General features: G+C 35.8%; 1 protein-coding gene across 2 annotated transcripts in view; it reads left to right on the top strand.

The window, feature by feature from the left end:
- LOC149789029 (uncharacterized) overlaps window positions 1-17,512 on the top strand; it is a 130,812-nt gene that overhangs the window by 54,980 nt on the left and 58,320 nt on the right. For both annotated transcript variants that reach the window (XM_089975200.1, XM_089975201.1), the window contains exons 10-11: window positions 6,792-6,896; window positions 11,401-11,586. In XM_089975200.1, the coding sequence (XP_089831326.1) occupies window positions 6,792-6,896; window positions 11,401-11,586 (291 nt within the window). The remainder of the gene's footprint in view (window positions 1-6,791; window positions 6,897-11,400; window positions 11,587-17,512) is intronic.

Below are 17,512 nucleotides of genomic sequence, written 5' to 3'. Positions count from 1 at the left end.
TTCATGATGGAGAAACAAATGTCAGTGAGTTCATTCAAAGACAGGAAAAGAAAAATACCAAGATTGGTGAGATATATGACAAATGTCCAAAGGTAGTTTTCAGAAATTAAATGAGAATCCAGATCAATGGAAAACCTTCTCAAAATCTAAAACTGTATGCACTTCTACAGACTAAATTGTATTGATGATGACCTATTGTTATATCATGATGTTTGTCTCATTACTTTCATTGAAGAGACCAAACTTTTAGACTTGTTTTTTAAAGGCTGGATGCTTTCTATCCACAAATTATATATATCAGGGACAAAAATGCAAAAAAAAAGGCCCTTTATTATAAGAGTTGTGGCAAACACAGATTATCGGATGTGGGAGGTCGTGGGTTCGATCCCTGGCCGAGTCATACCAAAGACTTACAAAGATGGTACAAACAACTGCCTTGCTTGGTGCTCAGCATTAAGAGGTTAGTGTTAGGACTGGTTGGCCTGGTGTCAGGATAATGTGACTGGGTGGGACATCATGCTACATGTCTGCGGCATGATGTCCCTGTGCTAAACATCACTATAAACTGTCACACTGCATACATCGTTGTGATATGACTGAAATATTGTTAAAGCTACGTACAAAATCCAAACCACACACACACACACACAGAAACACAGATTATGGAGCAGATAAAGATCAGTGGTAAAATCTAAACTTAGATATTGTTCAGTTGTAGGCAGGTCATCTTGTAAATCTTAACATGCAGATCCTTCCATGAGTGATGGAAAATCAAACATACAATTGGTGAGTGGTATCCCTCGCCCTGGTGAGGAGCTACAGTGCTGATTGTGTATCGAACACATGCCATGTATACTCGCTCAGAAGTCAAAGAAAACCACAAAGATCCTAATCTTCCATAGCATAAAGCACCTGCAGATCAGGGTCTAAGTTGTTTCTCTTCAAAACTGCCCCACTTTTTGACATGTTAATTGCCATCGAGTCCCACATCCATTTCTGGAATGACACAACAAGTAACTCTCTTTTTTTCTCTCTTCAGATATTGATTTTACCCTAGCAAGAACGTATTGTAAAAATCATGTCCAAGTTTATATATTTATTTGCAGTGAATTATTTATAAATACTTCCCCATAGCTGAAATTCTTAAATTATTGGTAGCAAGTTTGAGATGTTTTTGCTGCAAGTTTGACAGTTGCTAATGCCATTTTAAAGTGCCTGAAGCATTTGTCAGATGTATGTTTTCACACATATTGTAAATTATTTATGGCATTTCATATATTCAGCACCATGACTCAAAATGTTTTGTGATTTCTATATCTTAGGTTTTAATACAGAAAATATCCCTAGTGTAATTTTCTCAAGAATTACTTCCAAATTGAATTGTCAAGAGTAAAGAATCCCATGGCCTTGAAAAATTAAAAACATTTGTGAGTTAAAATTTCAATTCATGTGAAAGCCATGTGACTGTGGGCCACAATTAACCTTTACACATCTTAGATTATTAGGTTATTATTATTAGAAGCATAATGTGCATAATTATTATGACTTTTCCTTCTGAAATAATTTTTATTAGACAAGTAAAAAAAATAGTAGATAAATCAAAATGATGTAAGGTTTAAGTGATAGTTTGCATAGATTTTGTTCTTAATGGTACTAATGTTACATAAGCCTGCTTGGTGAAATAAACAGCTTTTAAGTTGTATAAGCCAAATGAGTGATATTTGACCCACTTTGACCCCTTGTTCTAATTTTGAAATTTGGAAAGGCATCAATGATATATCATTCTCCAAATCCATTTATTCACTGGTCATACATTCTTTCAGCTTTGTCAATCCCCCCCCCCCCAAAAAAAAATGATTGACCCATGGCACAGCACCATTTCCATTTTTACATAAAAAATATTCTCTTTCAAATTCTTTTGTGTTAGAACTCAAGTGAAAATTTGCCAAGAAAAGGACATTGAATTTGCACGTTATAAAAGATGCTTCTTGTCAGTGATCTGTGAGATATGATCACCTGTGTTTACATTTTATTGTTGACTTGCTGGTAATGTAAATTGGTACTTCTGAGGCATTCCAGCAATTATGCAATCCTTTCATGGTCTGTTAGAGTCAGATTACAAAGATAGAGGGTCATTATTCATTTAGGAATCAATAATCATCAAAGTGGAGAAGTTTTGTAGTGTCATTATGTACATAGAGTTAAAGAAGTTCTGACATTGATGTAGATCCTTGGCAGTTTCTGTGGATTATATGCCCAATAGATTTTACATACTGTATATACACACTTATAAGTCAAGTCAAACTGCAAAAAACAAATATCCTGATCTACCATTGCATAATGTGCCAGCAGATTTTGGTCTGTGTTGTTTGTTCTACTGATTACTCCCAACAAACTGCACAGACAGAGATCTGACAGCACATTACATAATGGCAGATCTGGGTCAGTGCAGTTTGCAGTTGGACTCTTCCTATAAGCAGGTAAATATGGTAATGATAAGCCGGTTGGATTTGTATGACCCTGCCATTGAGGGGACATATAGTATTCTTCCTCCACCAAATGAACTTGCTGCCATGTATCGCCCGGCAGTACATGTTCCAATGTTTACTAGGAAACCTTGGACAAATGTTCCTGGGAAAAACCTCAGAGTATCAGTTGCTGACACATCAGATCAAGTGCCAAATTGTCCATTTAATTTTGAATATCAGAGAGGTGATGATAAACAAGAAAATTAATAAGTTCTAAAACCATCAAGAAACCAGGATTTAAATGGATGGATTTTCAAAATGAAATGGACATTTTGGCACTAAAGGAACATTATGTGCATTCTTGATATTCTGACTTTTTAAAATTTTATTTGTACATGTTGAACAAATTAAAAATAAAACGTATTCTTATATTCTGTGATATTTGCTTCAGTTCTTGATCTGAGTTCTATTGCCAGCATTACACAACATCATTTACGGAAGTTGTGTACCTGACTGCACATCCTACAGACTTTGCTTTTCCCATAATTCTATGCATTATTTCCTGGATTTCAGACAAATGTAGCATGCAACTTGTTATTGAACAGGTCTTCAGTGTCTTGATTTCCAGTATTCCACATCATCATTACAGAAGTTATCCTTACTGTAATTACCCATCCTCCTTACATTAGTTTCTGCTGCATACTTTTAATGAGATTCGTTGGATTTCTGCCAAATTTGGCATGTGGATACATATTGATGAGACCTTGAATGAGTTCATTTCCCAGCATTCCACATCATCCTTAGCTCACTTAGCCATAAGGCCAAGTGCACTTATATTGCTATGCTTTTTCCAGCATCCACCATCTATTCATCATTTGCTTGTTACCACTTGGGAGGCCATGATTTTAATGAGATTTGATCACAGTTGGAATATATGCTTACATCATCAAGATATTACATTAGTTAAATAAATGAGTGAGATCCATGCATGATTATAAAGTGATTCTCATCTGACTGGTGCTTTTTACCACTCTAAAAGTGATATTCTGATATTTGATTATATCCTCAAGATCTCAGTATAGGTAAATTTTGAACAAAATGCGCACATATTAATGAGGTGATCTTGTATCAGATTGGCTGGGCATGTTACCACTCGGGAAGCATATTTCAGATTTGATTTTGATCAAACATGAAATAAGACCTTGAACAGGTTTATTGCTGAGAGAAATTCATGCATATTAATGAGGTGATCTTGCATCTAATTAGCTGACCTTGTTACCAGTCTGGATTCCTTATCTTTTATCTGATTTTAATCAAACTTGGTATATACATTTAGATAATTTCGATCAGATTGGCTGAGCTTGTTACCATTCTGGAAGCCATATTCTTTAATCCAATTCTAGTCAGACATGGAATATGGACTTCCATCATTAATCATTTGGATGAGTTTAATAATGAGAACCATGTGTATCATTGAGGTGATATTGCATCTGATTCGTTGTTTCTTATCACAGTTCTGATCAAATTTTGTGAACAAGATCTCACACAAGTTCATTAATGAATGAGATCCACATACAAGGTGATTTCCCATTAGACTGGGTCAACTTGTTGCCACTTTTGAGACTATTTTTTTTAATCCAGTTTTCAGTAAATGTGGTAAATACGTGTAGAGTTAAATCCTCAAGATGTGCCACGATTTTTATTGTCAGCATCTACATGTATTGATGAAATTAAGCACACATATTAATAGTTTTCAGATCATATAATTGGTTCTTTTCCCCATTTAAAATACCCTCTTCATTCTAAAGGAAAGCTATAGAAGTACCCATAATATCAACTATGAGAATCACATGTTTGGTTTGCACAGAGTTCTTCCTTTTGTAAAAAGATATGCAGTCCAGGCTTAAATATAAAGTTAGATGTGTAAACTTCACAAGAATTAGCAGATATAAACCTTAGAGATTAAAATGAATAATTTGTAATTCATAACTGAGGAAAAAGATTAAAATAAAAGTACTTTTTGAGACAATATACAGTTGCAGGCTACAATGAACAATGTGCAGATTTTTATGTAATTAAGGATGAAAATTTCATTACACCTTAAGTTTAATGTTTGCAGTTAATTCATGTGGGTTTTTTTCATACTCATTTTGCTCTAATAATATATTTCATGTATAAAAAAAAATCAAGTTTATGTTTATACATTATTTTGCAGAAAATTATTTTGAAACTTTTTGACACATTTCAGGGGCTAAAAATTCATTTGACCTGAAGCCAGTGCGAATATAAAAAGATAAACTCTTATGTAAATTTTGTATACAGTGTCCTGAACTATCTGATAAAAGTGATGCTTTGATGAGAGTGATTCAGTCTTAAAAACTGATCCAAACAGACAGCATGATAGTTCAAACGTTCTTTGTCTTTTCCTTCAGTTTATATATTTGGACAGTTAAGATGGCTGGCATGTTCAGAGGAAACTAACTGCATCAGCACTAATCAGAGTACATATCATTTGAAGGGCCATGAACTGCCAGGTTATGGAACAAATTAATTTCTGTTACCTTGGGAAAATTCAGCTGTGAATGCCTGGTTTGGACTCCAAAATTGTTTGTCACAAATATTATGTTTGATGAAATGTTACCTTAAATTTGAAGTTCAAGTAAAAAACGAAAAGACTGAAATATGTCCTTACTTGAATTGGGTACACCTTTTTGCCCACATATTGACATTAAAGTATATATATGAATTTAACAATCTGCATAAAATAAAAACATCTCTGCTGTCACTGGTCTCAAGCCCAGATGAGAAGAGAGGAAGGTTGTGCATGGGTCTAGCACCCACACAACATAAAAAAAAATACAGTAACAAATACAATAATAGTAAGAAAACAAAAGTGTATTTTTCAGTGAGAAACCATATTCTACTTTCTGTTGACTGATTTTTAGTCTATCATGAACCGGAAGAATTTATGGGCTAGTCTGTTCATCTCTTTATGATTTTGCTGTAAGTCTTAAGAAAAGTACCCTTAAAAATACGGACTTATGGCATAAAAGCAAAAACTACAGACAAAAGTGATCATTGCTGAAAAATCCGGAAAATTTGTTCATCTTTGTTTGATTTGGATCCGGGTTTCATATTAGAAGTAGCGAAATTGGTCAAGAACCAGACTAACTTTACAGCAGCACATCAGACACTTTATTCTGCATGATCAAATTGTTGATCATATAATTTTTGTTTTAAAATGGCATCCAGCAAGCGATGCATTTTTAAGATGAAAGGGAAAATAATCCTCTTGAAAAGTGTTAATAATCAACACAGGAAAAATAAAAAGGAATATTCAGATGCTTGTGAATAAAAGCTGGAAGGGACACAATTATGTTTATTGACATCACATGTCAATTTGAGTATGACTCATGGTGGGGAATATGATCACCATCTTCATGTGAAATGGAAAAAGAATTTCCAGGAATTACATCAAGTTGAGAGACAGCAACAAGCCATTGAGCTGCATAAGGTTGGAACTAAAATTTGTGCACTGTACTGGTGGTAAATAAAGTCTATGCATGCTTTACAAACTTTTCAGTTGAATATACTGTTTATTGTCACTGCTCATTCCAAATACCGAACTTTTAATTACGTTTTCCAGCTTTACAACAGCAGTTTATGATATTTTGTTACACCTTACTGAAAGCTGGTCAAACTTACGGGAAAAAATCAACAAGTTTGTTATTGCTGATACTCCTAAATATATTCTTGTTTCCTGTAATATAATTATTTTAATGAAAAGAGTAGGAGGAGGAAGAGATGATGAAAACAAAAAGATAAAGAAACTACCTATGTTTAATCGTCAGTCAGTTCTTGAACTGTATAAAGTATCATTTAAAAACTTTGAAACTTGTCACACCTTGGAATGGAATATGATTGTAGGAGTCAGACCTACCGTATACACTCATTTAAATGTCCAGTCCAATGATATGGGTCTATGCAGTTTGTTAGGAGTAATCAGTAGAACAGACAGAATAGATTCTGATCTGCCAGCACATTATGTAACAACAGATCAAGGTTGATGTTGTTTGCCCTTGCTCTATTTATAAGCAATTATACATGTTAGTTATTGCTATAGATGTTTTGCAGGGTCAGTATTGAGGTCATCAATGAGTTACATGTACCATTATTCATAAATCTTAGTTTCAAACCTCAGCTGGTTGTATGTGCCAGTGCTTTTTGTTTACTGCTGAATTTGATACTTTTGAATTGGACATAAGTGCAAGTTGTTGATTCTGATAAATGCCACCAATTAAATCTCACCCTTTTCTTTTTCAGAAGCTAATGATGAACGGATCATCTGCAAATTTTTCTCAACAAAAACACCTGGGAACTGTTTGCGTGGAGATAGGTGTCCTTACAAACACATTGAAGTGACAGGAGGTAACAAATTGACCATCGACATTCCTCTCATTGACATTTTTGCCTATTAGATTGAGGAGGAGGTGTAGATCCTACTATCCATCTAGTCTGTAACGTCCTAAATGACCATTATCTGTTGACTTTAAATTTGTGCTGCGGGTATATCCTGCAAAATTTGTGGGTGCATCTTTAAGAGCTATTTAATTATTTGGTTTAACTGTTGTTTCTTTGGAACATTCAACAAATGTACAGACTGTGCTTCAGAGTATCAATTTTACATGCATTCCTTTCTGCAATGAGTCCTTTTCATTTTCTAGGCTCTTTGGCTGGGTCCCTGAAGCACTTGAATGTTATACTGCATGCATTTCAAGCATCTTTATGATTATGAGTAGGGTCATTGCATACTGCTCCTGCCAGTTTTATTTGGTGTATAACTGTTGGCAATAAAAATAAAGTTACAAGATGTATGACTGCTCAAAATGATGGATGAGATGGTGTTAAATAGAGATGAGGGTTTTCACAAAGAATTGCTACCTGTCACCAGTCAGTTCATTGAGATGGTCTTAAATAGAGATGAAGGTATTCACAAAAAATTCTTGGATAGAAGGTATAGCCTAGTCATAGGGTACACTTCATATCTACAGTAATTTTACCTGGATGGCCTTTCCTAAAGGTAAGTGTTTATTAGAATCAATATTATAGCATCCATTTTGTAAGTACTAATAGCAACACTTCAATACTTTTCCTGTATAGGCTACTACATGGGCCCTTCTTACAGGTAAATTTTTCTTCATATGCCTGGCTACACTTGTATATATTATCTGCTCAGGGTAAAGTGTAAGCTGTGTAAACAACAGAAACATGGGAATGACAATCAGTCTGCGTGTTTAGCCAGCCCCAGTTGCCACTTAAGAATGCATGCAAATGCCAGTGGGGGCCCTTAGTGGTCGATTGGTCTAAAGTGCTCTCCGTTACAGATCACTGCCACTTCACCTCTGTCTGCGTAGGTTCGAGTCTCGGATTCGGCTAATGTGGGTATGTGAGAAAGCTTGCCAGAGCTTCTCGAGGGTCGGTGGTTCTTTCCGGGGATTTCCCAGGTTCTTCTACCACCATTAATACTGGCCGCCATGTATAGCCTATCATTTGCTGAAAAATGGCGTTAAACCTTACAACAACAACAAATGCCAGTGAGCTGCAGTACTAGAGGTACATAAAGGTAAGGCAAAGAAGCACACCTTGAGGGACAATGACATTATTATTGTACATGCTGACATCGCTGCAGGGAATGATTTCCTTTTCAAAGGTGATGGTGCTCCAGATGACTTATCAGCAACAACAACAACACCTCTGTTGCTGCCCTCACTGCTTCAACCTGACAAACCTTTTTTGTCAGAACAAGCCTACTCAGATATCTCACACATGAGAATTACGGACTGGTTTTGTGGATCAAATATCCTCTAACCAATCCCAAAGTAACTGGACAACAAGATGCAAGATAAAATGGCTCAGTTCCATCATGACCAGACTCTGCCACCACAGTCAATCTTACTATTTATGCCATATGATGGAAGGTCTATGCCCATTTTGCATACCCCACACTTCACAGGCAGGTTTATGCCCATTTTGCATACCCCACACTTCACAGGCAGGTCTATGCCCATTTTGCATACCCCACACTTCACAGGCAGGTCTATGCCCATTTTGCATATCCCACACTTCACAGGCACTCTCATGAATCGGCATCCCCAACTTAGTGCAACAAGTCACTCAAAGCACCTGATGCCCTGTTTAGTGTACACACAGAATATCCTCATGTTTGCCACTCAAAGGGACCACTTGCTTAGTGATTGTTTGGAAGTAATAGTATCCCAATCAGGATGTTCTCTGAGCATTTTGGACTTCCCTTTTGTACAGTCTTCTCCAACTGCATCTTAGATTGCACATGAAGTGTTGTCATCACCCTGTTCACCCTGAGATGCTCACAGGACTAAGTGGTGAGAGCATCCACCTTGGATGCGGTGAGGTCACTGGTTTAAACCCCTGTCCAAGTCATACCAATGACTTATTATAAAAAAATGGTACTTGCAGCTGCATCGCTAGGTGCTCAGCATTAAGAAGTTAATGTTTTGTCTGGATAGCCTGGTGTCAGGATAATGTGATTGGGTGGGACATGATGCCCTAGTGCTAGAAATCACTAGAAGCTGCCACACTGCAAACATAGGCATATTACTCAGTGCGCAAAATAGAATCTATCATTGGTGTTAGTCTGCCTGAATAAGATTGAACCGCTCTTAAGGGCTTCATTGGTTCACCTTTCATATAAGACCTGCTTCCTACTTGTGCTTGCAGCGGCAGCCAGAATCAGCAAAATACATGCTTTAGCAGTTGACTGAACTAAGTGCAGTTCCAACAGGATGGGTCAGTGTCACTCATGTTTGTCCCTGTTTTCATTGCAAAGAATAATCTACCACTTATGGAAAATCAGGCTTTTGTGATGAAACCCCTGTCTACTCTGGACACATGATATCAGAGTGATCTGAAGCAACTAGTAAGAGATCAAGTGGTACCTGAAAAAGACCAAGCCAGAACATTGAGGGAGATGTTGCCATTACTTACTTTCCAAAGATGGAAAGAACCACATGTCAGTGCAGGTGCTTTCATCCTGGATACAGTGGGTTATCTACTCTGCATATTGGAAATTAACCCAACATCAAATGAGTTATACATCTCAGCTCATGAAGTTAGGGCAGTCCCTACAAGCATTGTATTCAAGCAAAATTGTTCCATGACTGACATTATACAAGCCGTAGACTGGAGGTCAGGGTCAGCCATCTACAGATATTACTTCAGAGATCTTTCATCCCATAAGGCTCAACTAGACCTGGTTGGACCTATAACTGTGATGCAGCTTGTTAACTTACCATGTAATTCAGCAGTTTTCTAAAGATGCAGCATCACAACTTTGGCTGGATTTACGGGTGTGGGGGATTAATTTTCCCTTTTCAGAAGTTGCACCTCAGCATATGGAGTCACTCTCTAGCCAGGTTATCTGTCACATACCCTAGGGAACCAGAGATGGTGGCCTCTCTGCGTTAAGACGATGTAATTCCCAACCCTCCTGCCTTTTATCGTAATGTATTTGAAGAAGAAAAAAAACTAATTTTTCTAGTAATCTGTGTTTTTTAAATGATATCCGATAATGCTACACATATGTTCTCCCAACTCCCCGCAGTTACATCTACATATAGTGCATGTGGTCTGCTCCAGCAGTAACAAGTATTCACAGGATTAGCCACAATCCTAGTATTATGGTTAGATCAATCTTACTGCCGCCTTTGTGAGTAATGTTTAGCTTATTAGCTAAAACATTTTAGCTGGAAAGGCTGGATTTGCGAGGTAGTAGTAGTTTTCCAAAGGAGCTGTGATTGGATAAGTACTGTTGAAGAAACATACATAGCTAGAAAAGTTTTTTTCTCCAATTTAAATCCACTTTCAAGAGAAATTAAAAAGATAGCCCACCCCCATTTAACTGAACGTAATTGTGTTTCTGTCCTTCTTATCACCCATCTTTAATACTAATGGAACATTTCTGTTCATACTGAGTTTGAGAGGGGCCCCGAGTGGCCGAGTGGTCTAAAGCGCTCTTCATTATGGATCACTGCCATCTCACCTCTGTCTGCGGCGGTTCGAGTCTAAGATTCAGCCAATGTGGGCATGTGAGAAAGTTTGCCAGTAGCTTCTCGTGGGTCGGTGGTTCTTTCCGGGGTTTTCCGGGTTCTTCCTCCACCATTAATACTGGCCGCCATGTATAGCCTATCGTGCTGAAAAATGGCGTTAAACCCCACAACAACAACTGAGTTTGAGGACGAGCAGTGAAAATAACACCTACATTTGTTTTATTTTTAGTCTGAATCCACACAAAAATGACATTTAATTAGATTTAGTTCAAAGTATATTTAATTTGACATGGCAGTGAGTGGAAGGGGTGTCCATAATAATATATACCAAAGTAAACAAAGAAAAATAATATGATAAATCTGATACAGTTATTAACATCAATAGTTTGAATCCTATCTGAATACAATCAACAAATAATCAAATTGGAAATTTCCATTTCCACTCTATTGGCTGATTTGCATTTTCAAGTGTTTTAAACATTGTATTCATGCAATAATATTAACATGCTTATCTCTATATTTGGTGTAATTTCCTTTATCGAATCTCTTAATGTTTCTCTTTATTTTTTTGTAAATACCAAAATGCCCTTAAAATCTCGATAATTTTCAAAACTGGGGGAGACCAGGATTTAATACTTTTGCAAGAACAAAAGTATCAAATGAGGGAATTTGTGCTCTTAATATTTTATTGAATCCCTAAAACTTTTTTTTTGCGGTTATGTATTGAACATTTACATGTTGTTTGTGCTGTAAAATGTGAAAATATATTAGGCTGTTACTAGTGGATTCAAACTGTACAAATTCATTTTAGTCTGTGTGTACAAAAATAGATCTTATATTTTATGTAGCTGTCACCCAGGACAAGAAAGAAGTGTTTGCATCTGTCCATGAGAGCCAGTTGGAGATGATGCCAGAAGTTGGCTGCTGGGTTGCCGTGGAGATTACTACCATTATTAATCCTGGTCACTTCTACATTAACCTGCCTTTTGGCAAGAAGTCTCTAGATGGAAAATACAGCTGCAGCACCTCTGAAGGTACTTTTAACAAATTGTAAAGGTAGATACAAATATTCAAATCACATAGAAGATCGTGTTAACCATGAGCCTAAAATTGGAAAGAAAACTTATTGGGGTCAAGATTATTGACATTTAATCCTATGATCCCTATCTGCCATCCAATTTAAAATGTAATAAGTTAATAAACTTGGAACAAGTTGCACATTACTTAAAGGCTCTTGGCCATTTTTGAGACAGAATTTCACACAGCTCATGCTGTTGTTTAGGACTTTTGTTGCTGTTTTCATATCACATACTGTCATGTAGGACTTTTCTTGTTGTTCTGATAGCTCACACTTTGTATCGGAATTTTGTTGTGCTGTTTTTATAGCTTAATCTGTTTTATAGGACTATTGTTGCTGTTTTCATTCCTTGTACTGTTCTACAGGTGGACTTAATGTTGTGTGGTTTTGATAGCTCATGCTGTTGTATTGGACTATTTTGATAGCTTGTACTGTTGTATGGACTTTTGTTGCTGTTTTGATTCATTGTACTGTTGCTATACAGGACTGTTGCTGCTTTTTTCATACCTAGGATCTTCTGAAATTTGGTTACTGCTGTGAGAAATTGTGAATGCAGTTTTATTGATACAAGTCAGTTCCTTCTTCCCACCATTTTTAAAGAAAACTTGAGGACTTTATAACCTGTATATGTATGTGTTCTTTAATTTTATTGCATGTGAAATGTTATTTAATGCATACACCATGTAACTAACTATGGGAACATTATTTGTTTTTAACAGGTTTGCACATTGTTCATGGAATTTTGATCCATAATATAAACATGACAAAGGGAGGATGGAAATGTATAAGAATGCTGCACTTTTTTGCACCAAAGAAAAAGGACTGAGCTACCTAATATGTAGATATTGATGATATGGGTTTAAGAATACACATGATGTGATGCTAATATAAATTGAAAATGATATAGAATTAATAATACAGACAATATAGGTTAAGAATACACATGATACAGGTTAATAATATACATGATCTAGAGTTAATAATGCTCATGATCAAAGGTTAATAATATATCCTCATGATATCATTTTTGGAGCCCTTAAAGAAGAAATCACAGGATAATTTAAAACTCTTAAGTTTTATTAAAAATTCATTAAATTTTCAGTTTGAATAATCATTATACCTGCACTTAAAGTCAAAACCTGAAAATTAGTCATGGCTGTTCTGTGACAATTTATTTATGAGTACAATGTTTTGCTTGTTTATATTTTGTCATTTATATTGGAGCAGTTAATCACACTCCCACTTGTGGCCATCGTACAGATGAAAAAAGAAATGTGACACAAAATGGCAACAATGTCAAACATAACAATAAATAATCATAAGATGAATCAATATTTTTTTATAAATTCTTTTCTTCTGTTGAGTTTCCTTAACAGAAATTAAGTAACCAATTTGGATTGATAAATTTTTAAGCTGGTTTGAAAAGAAAAGTAACTTTTAATTTTGACATTAGGTATGTACACAGGTAAACACTTTCTTCAAACATCTCTGCTCTCAGCCATGGTTTTCCTTGGCCGTTTTGGATTACAGGGACAACTGAAGACCTCATTCCACCTAAAGACTCCTACTTCTGTGCACTACTGAAAATGAACCCAGTGATTGCAACCTTGAACACAACATTGTGCCCAACTGACAAACTCGATGTAATTATCATGTTTCATGGCATCAGGCTGTTCTTGGCATAAACAGCAGGGTTCACCATCCTCTACAAACTTGGAGTCTTCTGTTTCTTCCAAGTCCAGTGCTGATACAACCTGCTTGCCCAATGCACCAGCCCTATTAACACAGTCTGACTGGATCTTGAAGAGGGAGTAAAGTTTAGAGTTTTTTTACAGACTTTTTTGAACACTCATATATTATAAAGATTCCTTTGGGTTTTGCATTTTTCCACATTACACATTTGTTTTGTTGTTGTATATTTTGATGATTGCCTTTTAATGTCCTATTATTTACTGCACAATACTATCCTCCATTATAGGCTCTCCACCAACTATAGCTGTTATAAACTTGAGTTTCTTAGTGGTCTTTTTTAATTTGTCCAGTATTACACTCTCCCTCTTTCTGAAGAAGCCAGGAGCTCCACTGCTTGGGCTCAGAGCATGAGAAATTACAGATTTGTTCACTCTGGGAAGAAAGCATTTATTTTGTGTAGAGATGGCATGGTAAGTGTCTGTAATTTTGTTGGAATCAGAGTCGTCGCTTTGATTATGGAATACTGTAGGTGGTATAAATGATGTGCAGTCTCTATCAGATGGATTGAAATGAGTTAATTCCACATTTTTTAAAAGATGCTCAAAAACTTGTATCAGACATAAGTTTGATGGTTCAGCATGTTATCTCACATATCGTATGCTTAGGAACAGATGATGATGTAATTTCGTGGATGAATTTCACCCTTTCATTATTATATATCTTCTGAAATTGTCCGAAACATATGACATCGAGTAGTTGTAGGATGTGATAAGTGTGAGGCAGTAATATGAACAGAAAAAATGGTAGCCAAAGATATATGTGATCTGTTCCTGTCATACAATAAAAGCAGTGGCTTCAAAGGATCACGCCCTTGAACATAGCTAATGAAATGTTCCTCCAGATATTTCCTGAATACTTGTCCATTAAATCATCCAGTCAACCACTCTGATTGACTAAGTGGTTAGAGCCTCCACCTCAGATGCAGGAGGTCATGGGTTTGAACCCCAGCTGAGTCATACCAAAGACTTATAAAAAATCGTACTAACAGCTGCTTCTCTTGGCGCTCAGCTTTAAAAGGATAGTATTAGGACTGGGTCGGGCTGCTGTCAAGATAATGTGACTGAGTGGGACATCATGCTACATGTCTGCAGCATGATACCCCAGTGCTGGACATCACTATAAATTGCCACACTGTAGACATCATAATGATATGACTTTTAAATTGTTAAAAGCTATATTAAAAATCCAAATCACACTTTCACAGATACACACATACATGAACACACACAAACACACACACGAACGAGTACCAGAAAGCCCCAGTTGTTGCACATTCAAGCAATTCATTTCTCATTCACTCTTCCAGAAATGAAAAATAGGCTGAAATAAATCTATCTAAATCATCTCCAGTCAATAAAAAGTTACATTATAAGACATTGCGTTTTGATAGTTGCAACCTGTTTTGGGTTTTTGTCAGCGATTACAGGAGGGGTATAATTGTCAGAAATTCCCTTTACATTTATGCAGTAAATCTACTGTGGTTTCTCTTTCAGGTTTTAAGTGTTCATGATTTTCTCTTGTTCTTCAAAATATGCTGTTACTTTCTCTCTGGACATGGATTTGGCATGTGTGATTGTGAGTGACCTTGGCTTTCTAACTCTTAAAGTAGGCCATCACGAAGTTGCAGTACCACTTCACTGATAGTTAATTATCCTTCTGACAAAGTTCATTGTCAGCAGCATAGTCAATGAGCAAATTATATACATCCAAACAGGTATAAGTATAGCCTACTTTCGCCAAAAGCTAAAAGTGGTTTGCAAGCATGGCTACCTGCTTCAAGGAAAATAATGGACATGGCCCTGATTTAATAGTGTCAAGATCCACTTCACATGTTGGCATAAAGTTGTTCCTGGGACACTATGCACCTTGCCATCCTTTTAACAGGCATTTTCTTCTCTTTAGCATATGTGTCTGATTATGGTCATAGCAATGAGAGTGTTCATGGAGTTTTCCACCATTCTGAAAATCATGCATACTGCGTGTAATGCATTTATGATAAGTCGGAAAATTTAATAATTTTTCATTATAAAATTATGTTAATGTACCAAAATATAATGATTTCAGTATATTAGATTATGACACGAAGAAAAAATGTCATTAATTTCAGCAGCTACATTGATAATTATTTCAATAATGGGCTTCTGGAGGAAAAAAATATAAAGAAGTCACCTGATTTTGTTCATTTGACAGACAACAAACAAGTTGCACAAAGAGTTTCAACCCATTGATGTTATGAAGAAATAAAGGTATTTCAAATGGGTATGGAAGTGTATTAGGCAGTTTGATGTTTTTTGGTCATTGTTATACCTGTGTATGCTTATGGGATTTAGATGAACTCTAAGCATTTTCTTTACTTGCAGCAAAGCGTTAAACTAATGTCAACAAAACTTCTGAAAATTGCATTATTAGCTGCATGTTATCATTTGTTACCAACGAAATAAAATGGCTGCTCCAAAACACATGACACACCAAAACTGATGCCACGACAATACATGATGTAATGTTAATAGCACACATAATGTAGTGTTGCTAATGTGCATGATCAGGGATGGAACTCACCTGGCTCTGGTCAGAAATCCAGATTTTGAATGCAGAACAGTTTTCCTTTTATAGTTTAATTTTCTGGCTGGTTTTTTTTTTCTTCCATTTTTTAAAAATCTGAATATTTTTCAGCGATATAATTCATTTTTTTTTAAGGGCCAAGACTTTGCTGGGCAGTATAAAGGGTGATCAGTCCCCCTTCTATGCAGAGACCTCAGATCTCGGCAGCTAGTTACAGGGTAGACTGCCCTGTCTGACCCCATCAGCTGCCCTCTTTGGATGCTGGAACATCACAAATGGTCAATTCCATGGGGACCAAGTCCCATCTTCCACTTAAGTTGCTGGAGGCATTGGAACTTGGCACCATAGCTTTTTTGAATTCTTTTTAATTCTATGTTCTGTGACATTTTTGGGGTGTATTTTGTATATTTGATTTGGTTATTGCTATAGCGAAGTTAGAGCCACTCAAGCATCATTTGGCTAGATAAGATCATGTGATGTTATCAGGAACCCATAAATTGAGTCACACCAACTATCTATGAACATCGTTCCAAACAGAATAGAATTTTAGCCCCAGATTCAAAATTCAATGAAGTCTTACAATATTGTCAAATATACAAAATTTAACTATGTTTAACACATGGATTATTGTCAAGTAATTTTAAGATTTACGTCATTGATGCCATTTAATTCAGCTGCCTTATCATGAAGTAATATTTATTTATAAAGCCACTGCTGTCTCCCACCAAACATGACCAGACACACTGGTAATAGAATAAAGATTACTCAGAGAGAATAAGCTACCATAGAATAATGTATATACAGTCCATATAATAAATTAAACTGATACTCCACATACAAATAATTTTTATTTCAGTACTTAATAGCATACATTAATGGCTTTTAGATAAACAATTGTATCATTATTATAAGAATTTGGTAATGTTTTGTGACAAATACTGTGTTGATATAAACTCACCATGTTATATTTACACAGGCGTGTTTTATCTTATCTTCATATTTCTCTAAATTGTTAAACCTTGAACTGTTAGTTATATAACTGTATTGTATACTAGTTTTGGTGATGTAATTGTATTGTGCACTAGTTTTGGTGATATAACTGTATTGTGTACTAGTTTTGGTGATATAACTGTATTGTGTTCTAGTTTTCTTGATATAACTGTATTGTGTACTAGTTTTTGTGATATAACTGTATTATGCACTAGTTTGGGTGATATAACTGTATTGTGCACTAGTGTTGGTGATATAACTGTATTGTGTTCTAGTTTTGGTGATATAACTGTATTGTGTTCTAGTTTTCTTGATATAACTGTATTGTGCACTAGTTTTGGTGATATAGCTGTATTGTGCATTAGTTTTGGTGATATAACTATTGTGTACTAGTTTTTGTGATATAATTGTATTGTGCACTAGTGTTGGTGATATAACTGTATTGTGCACTAGTAGTTTTAGTGATATAACTGTATTGTGCACTAGTTTTGGTGATATAACTGTATTGTGTACTAATTTTGGTGATATAGCTGTATTGTGCACTAGTTTTGGTGATATAACTGTATTGTGCACTAGTT

Source organism: Sinohyriopsis cumingii, chromosome 11 (assembly GCF_028554795.1).
Source record: "Sinohyriopsis cumingii isolate HCF-2022 chromosome 11, ASM2855479v2, whole genome shotgun sequence".
In the NCBI taxonomy this organism is placed as follows: Eukaryota; Metazoa; Mollusca; class Bivalvia; order Unionida; family Unionidae; genus Sinohyriopsis; species Sinohyriopsis cumingii.
This window is presented reverse-complemented; position numbering and strand designations above follow the sequence as displayed.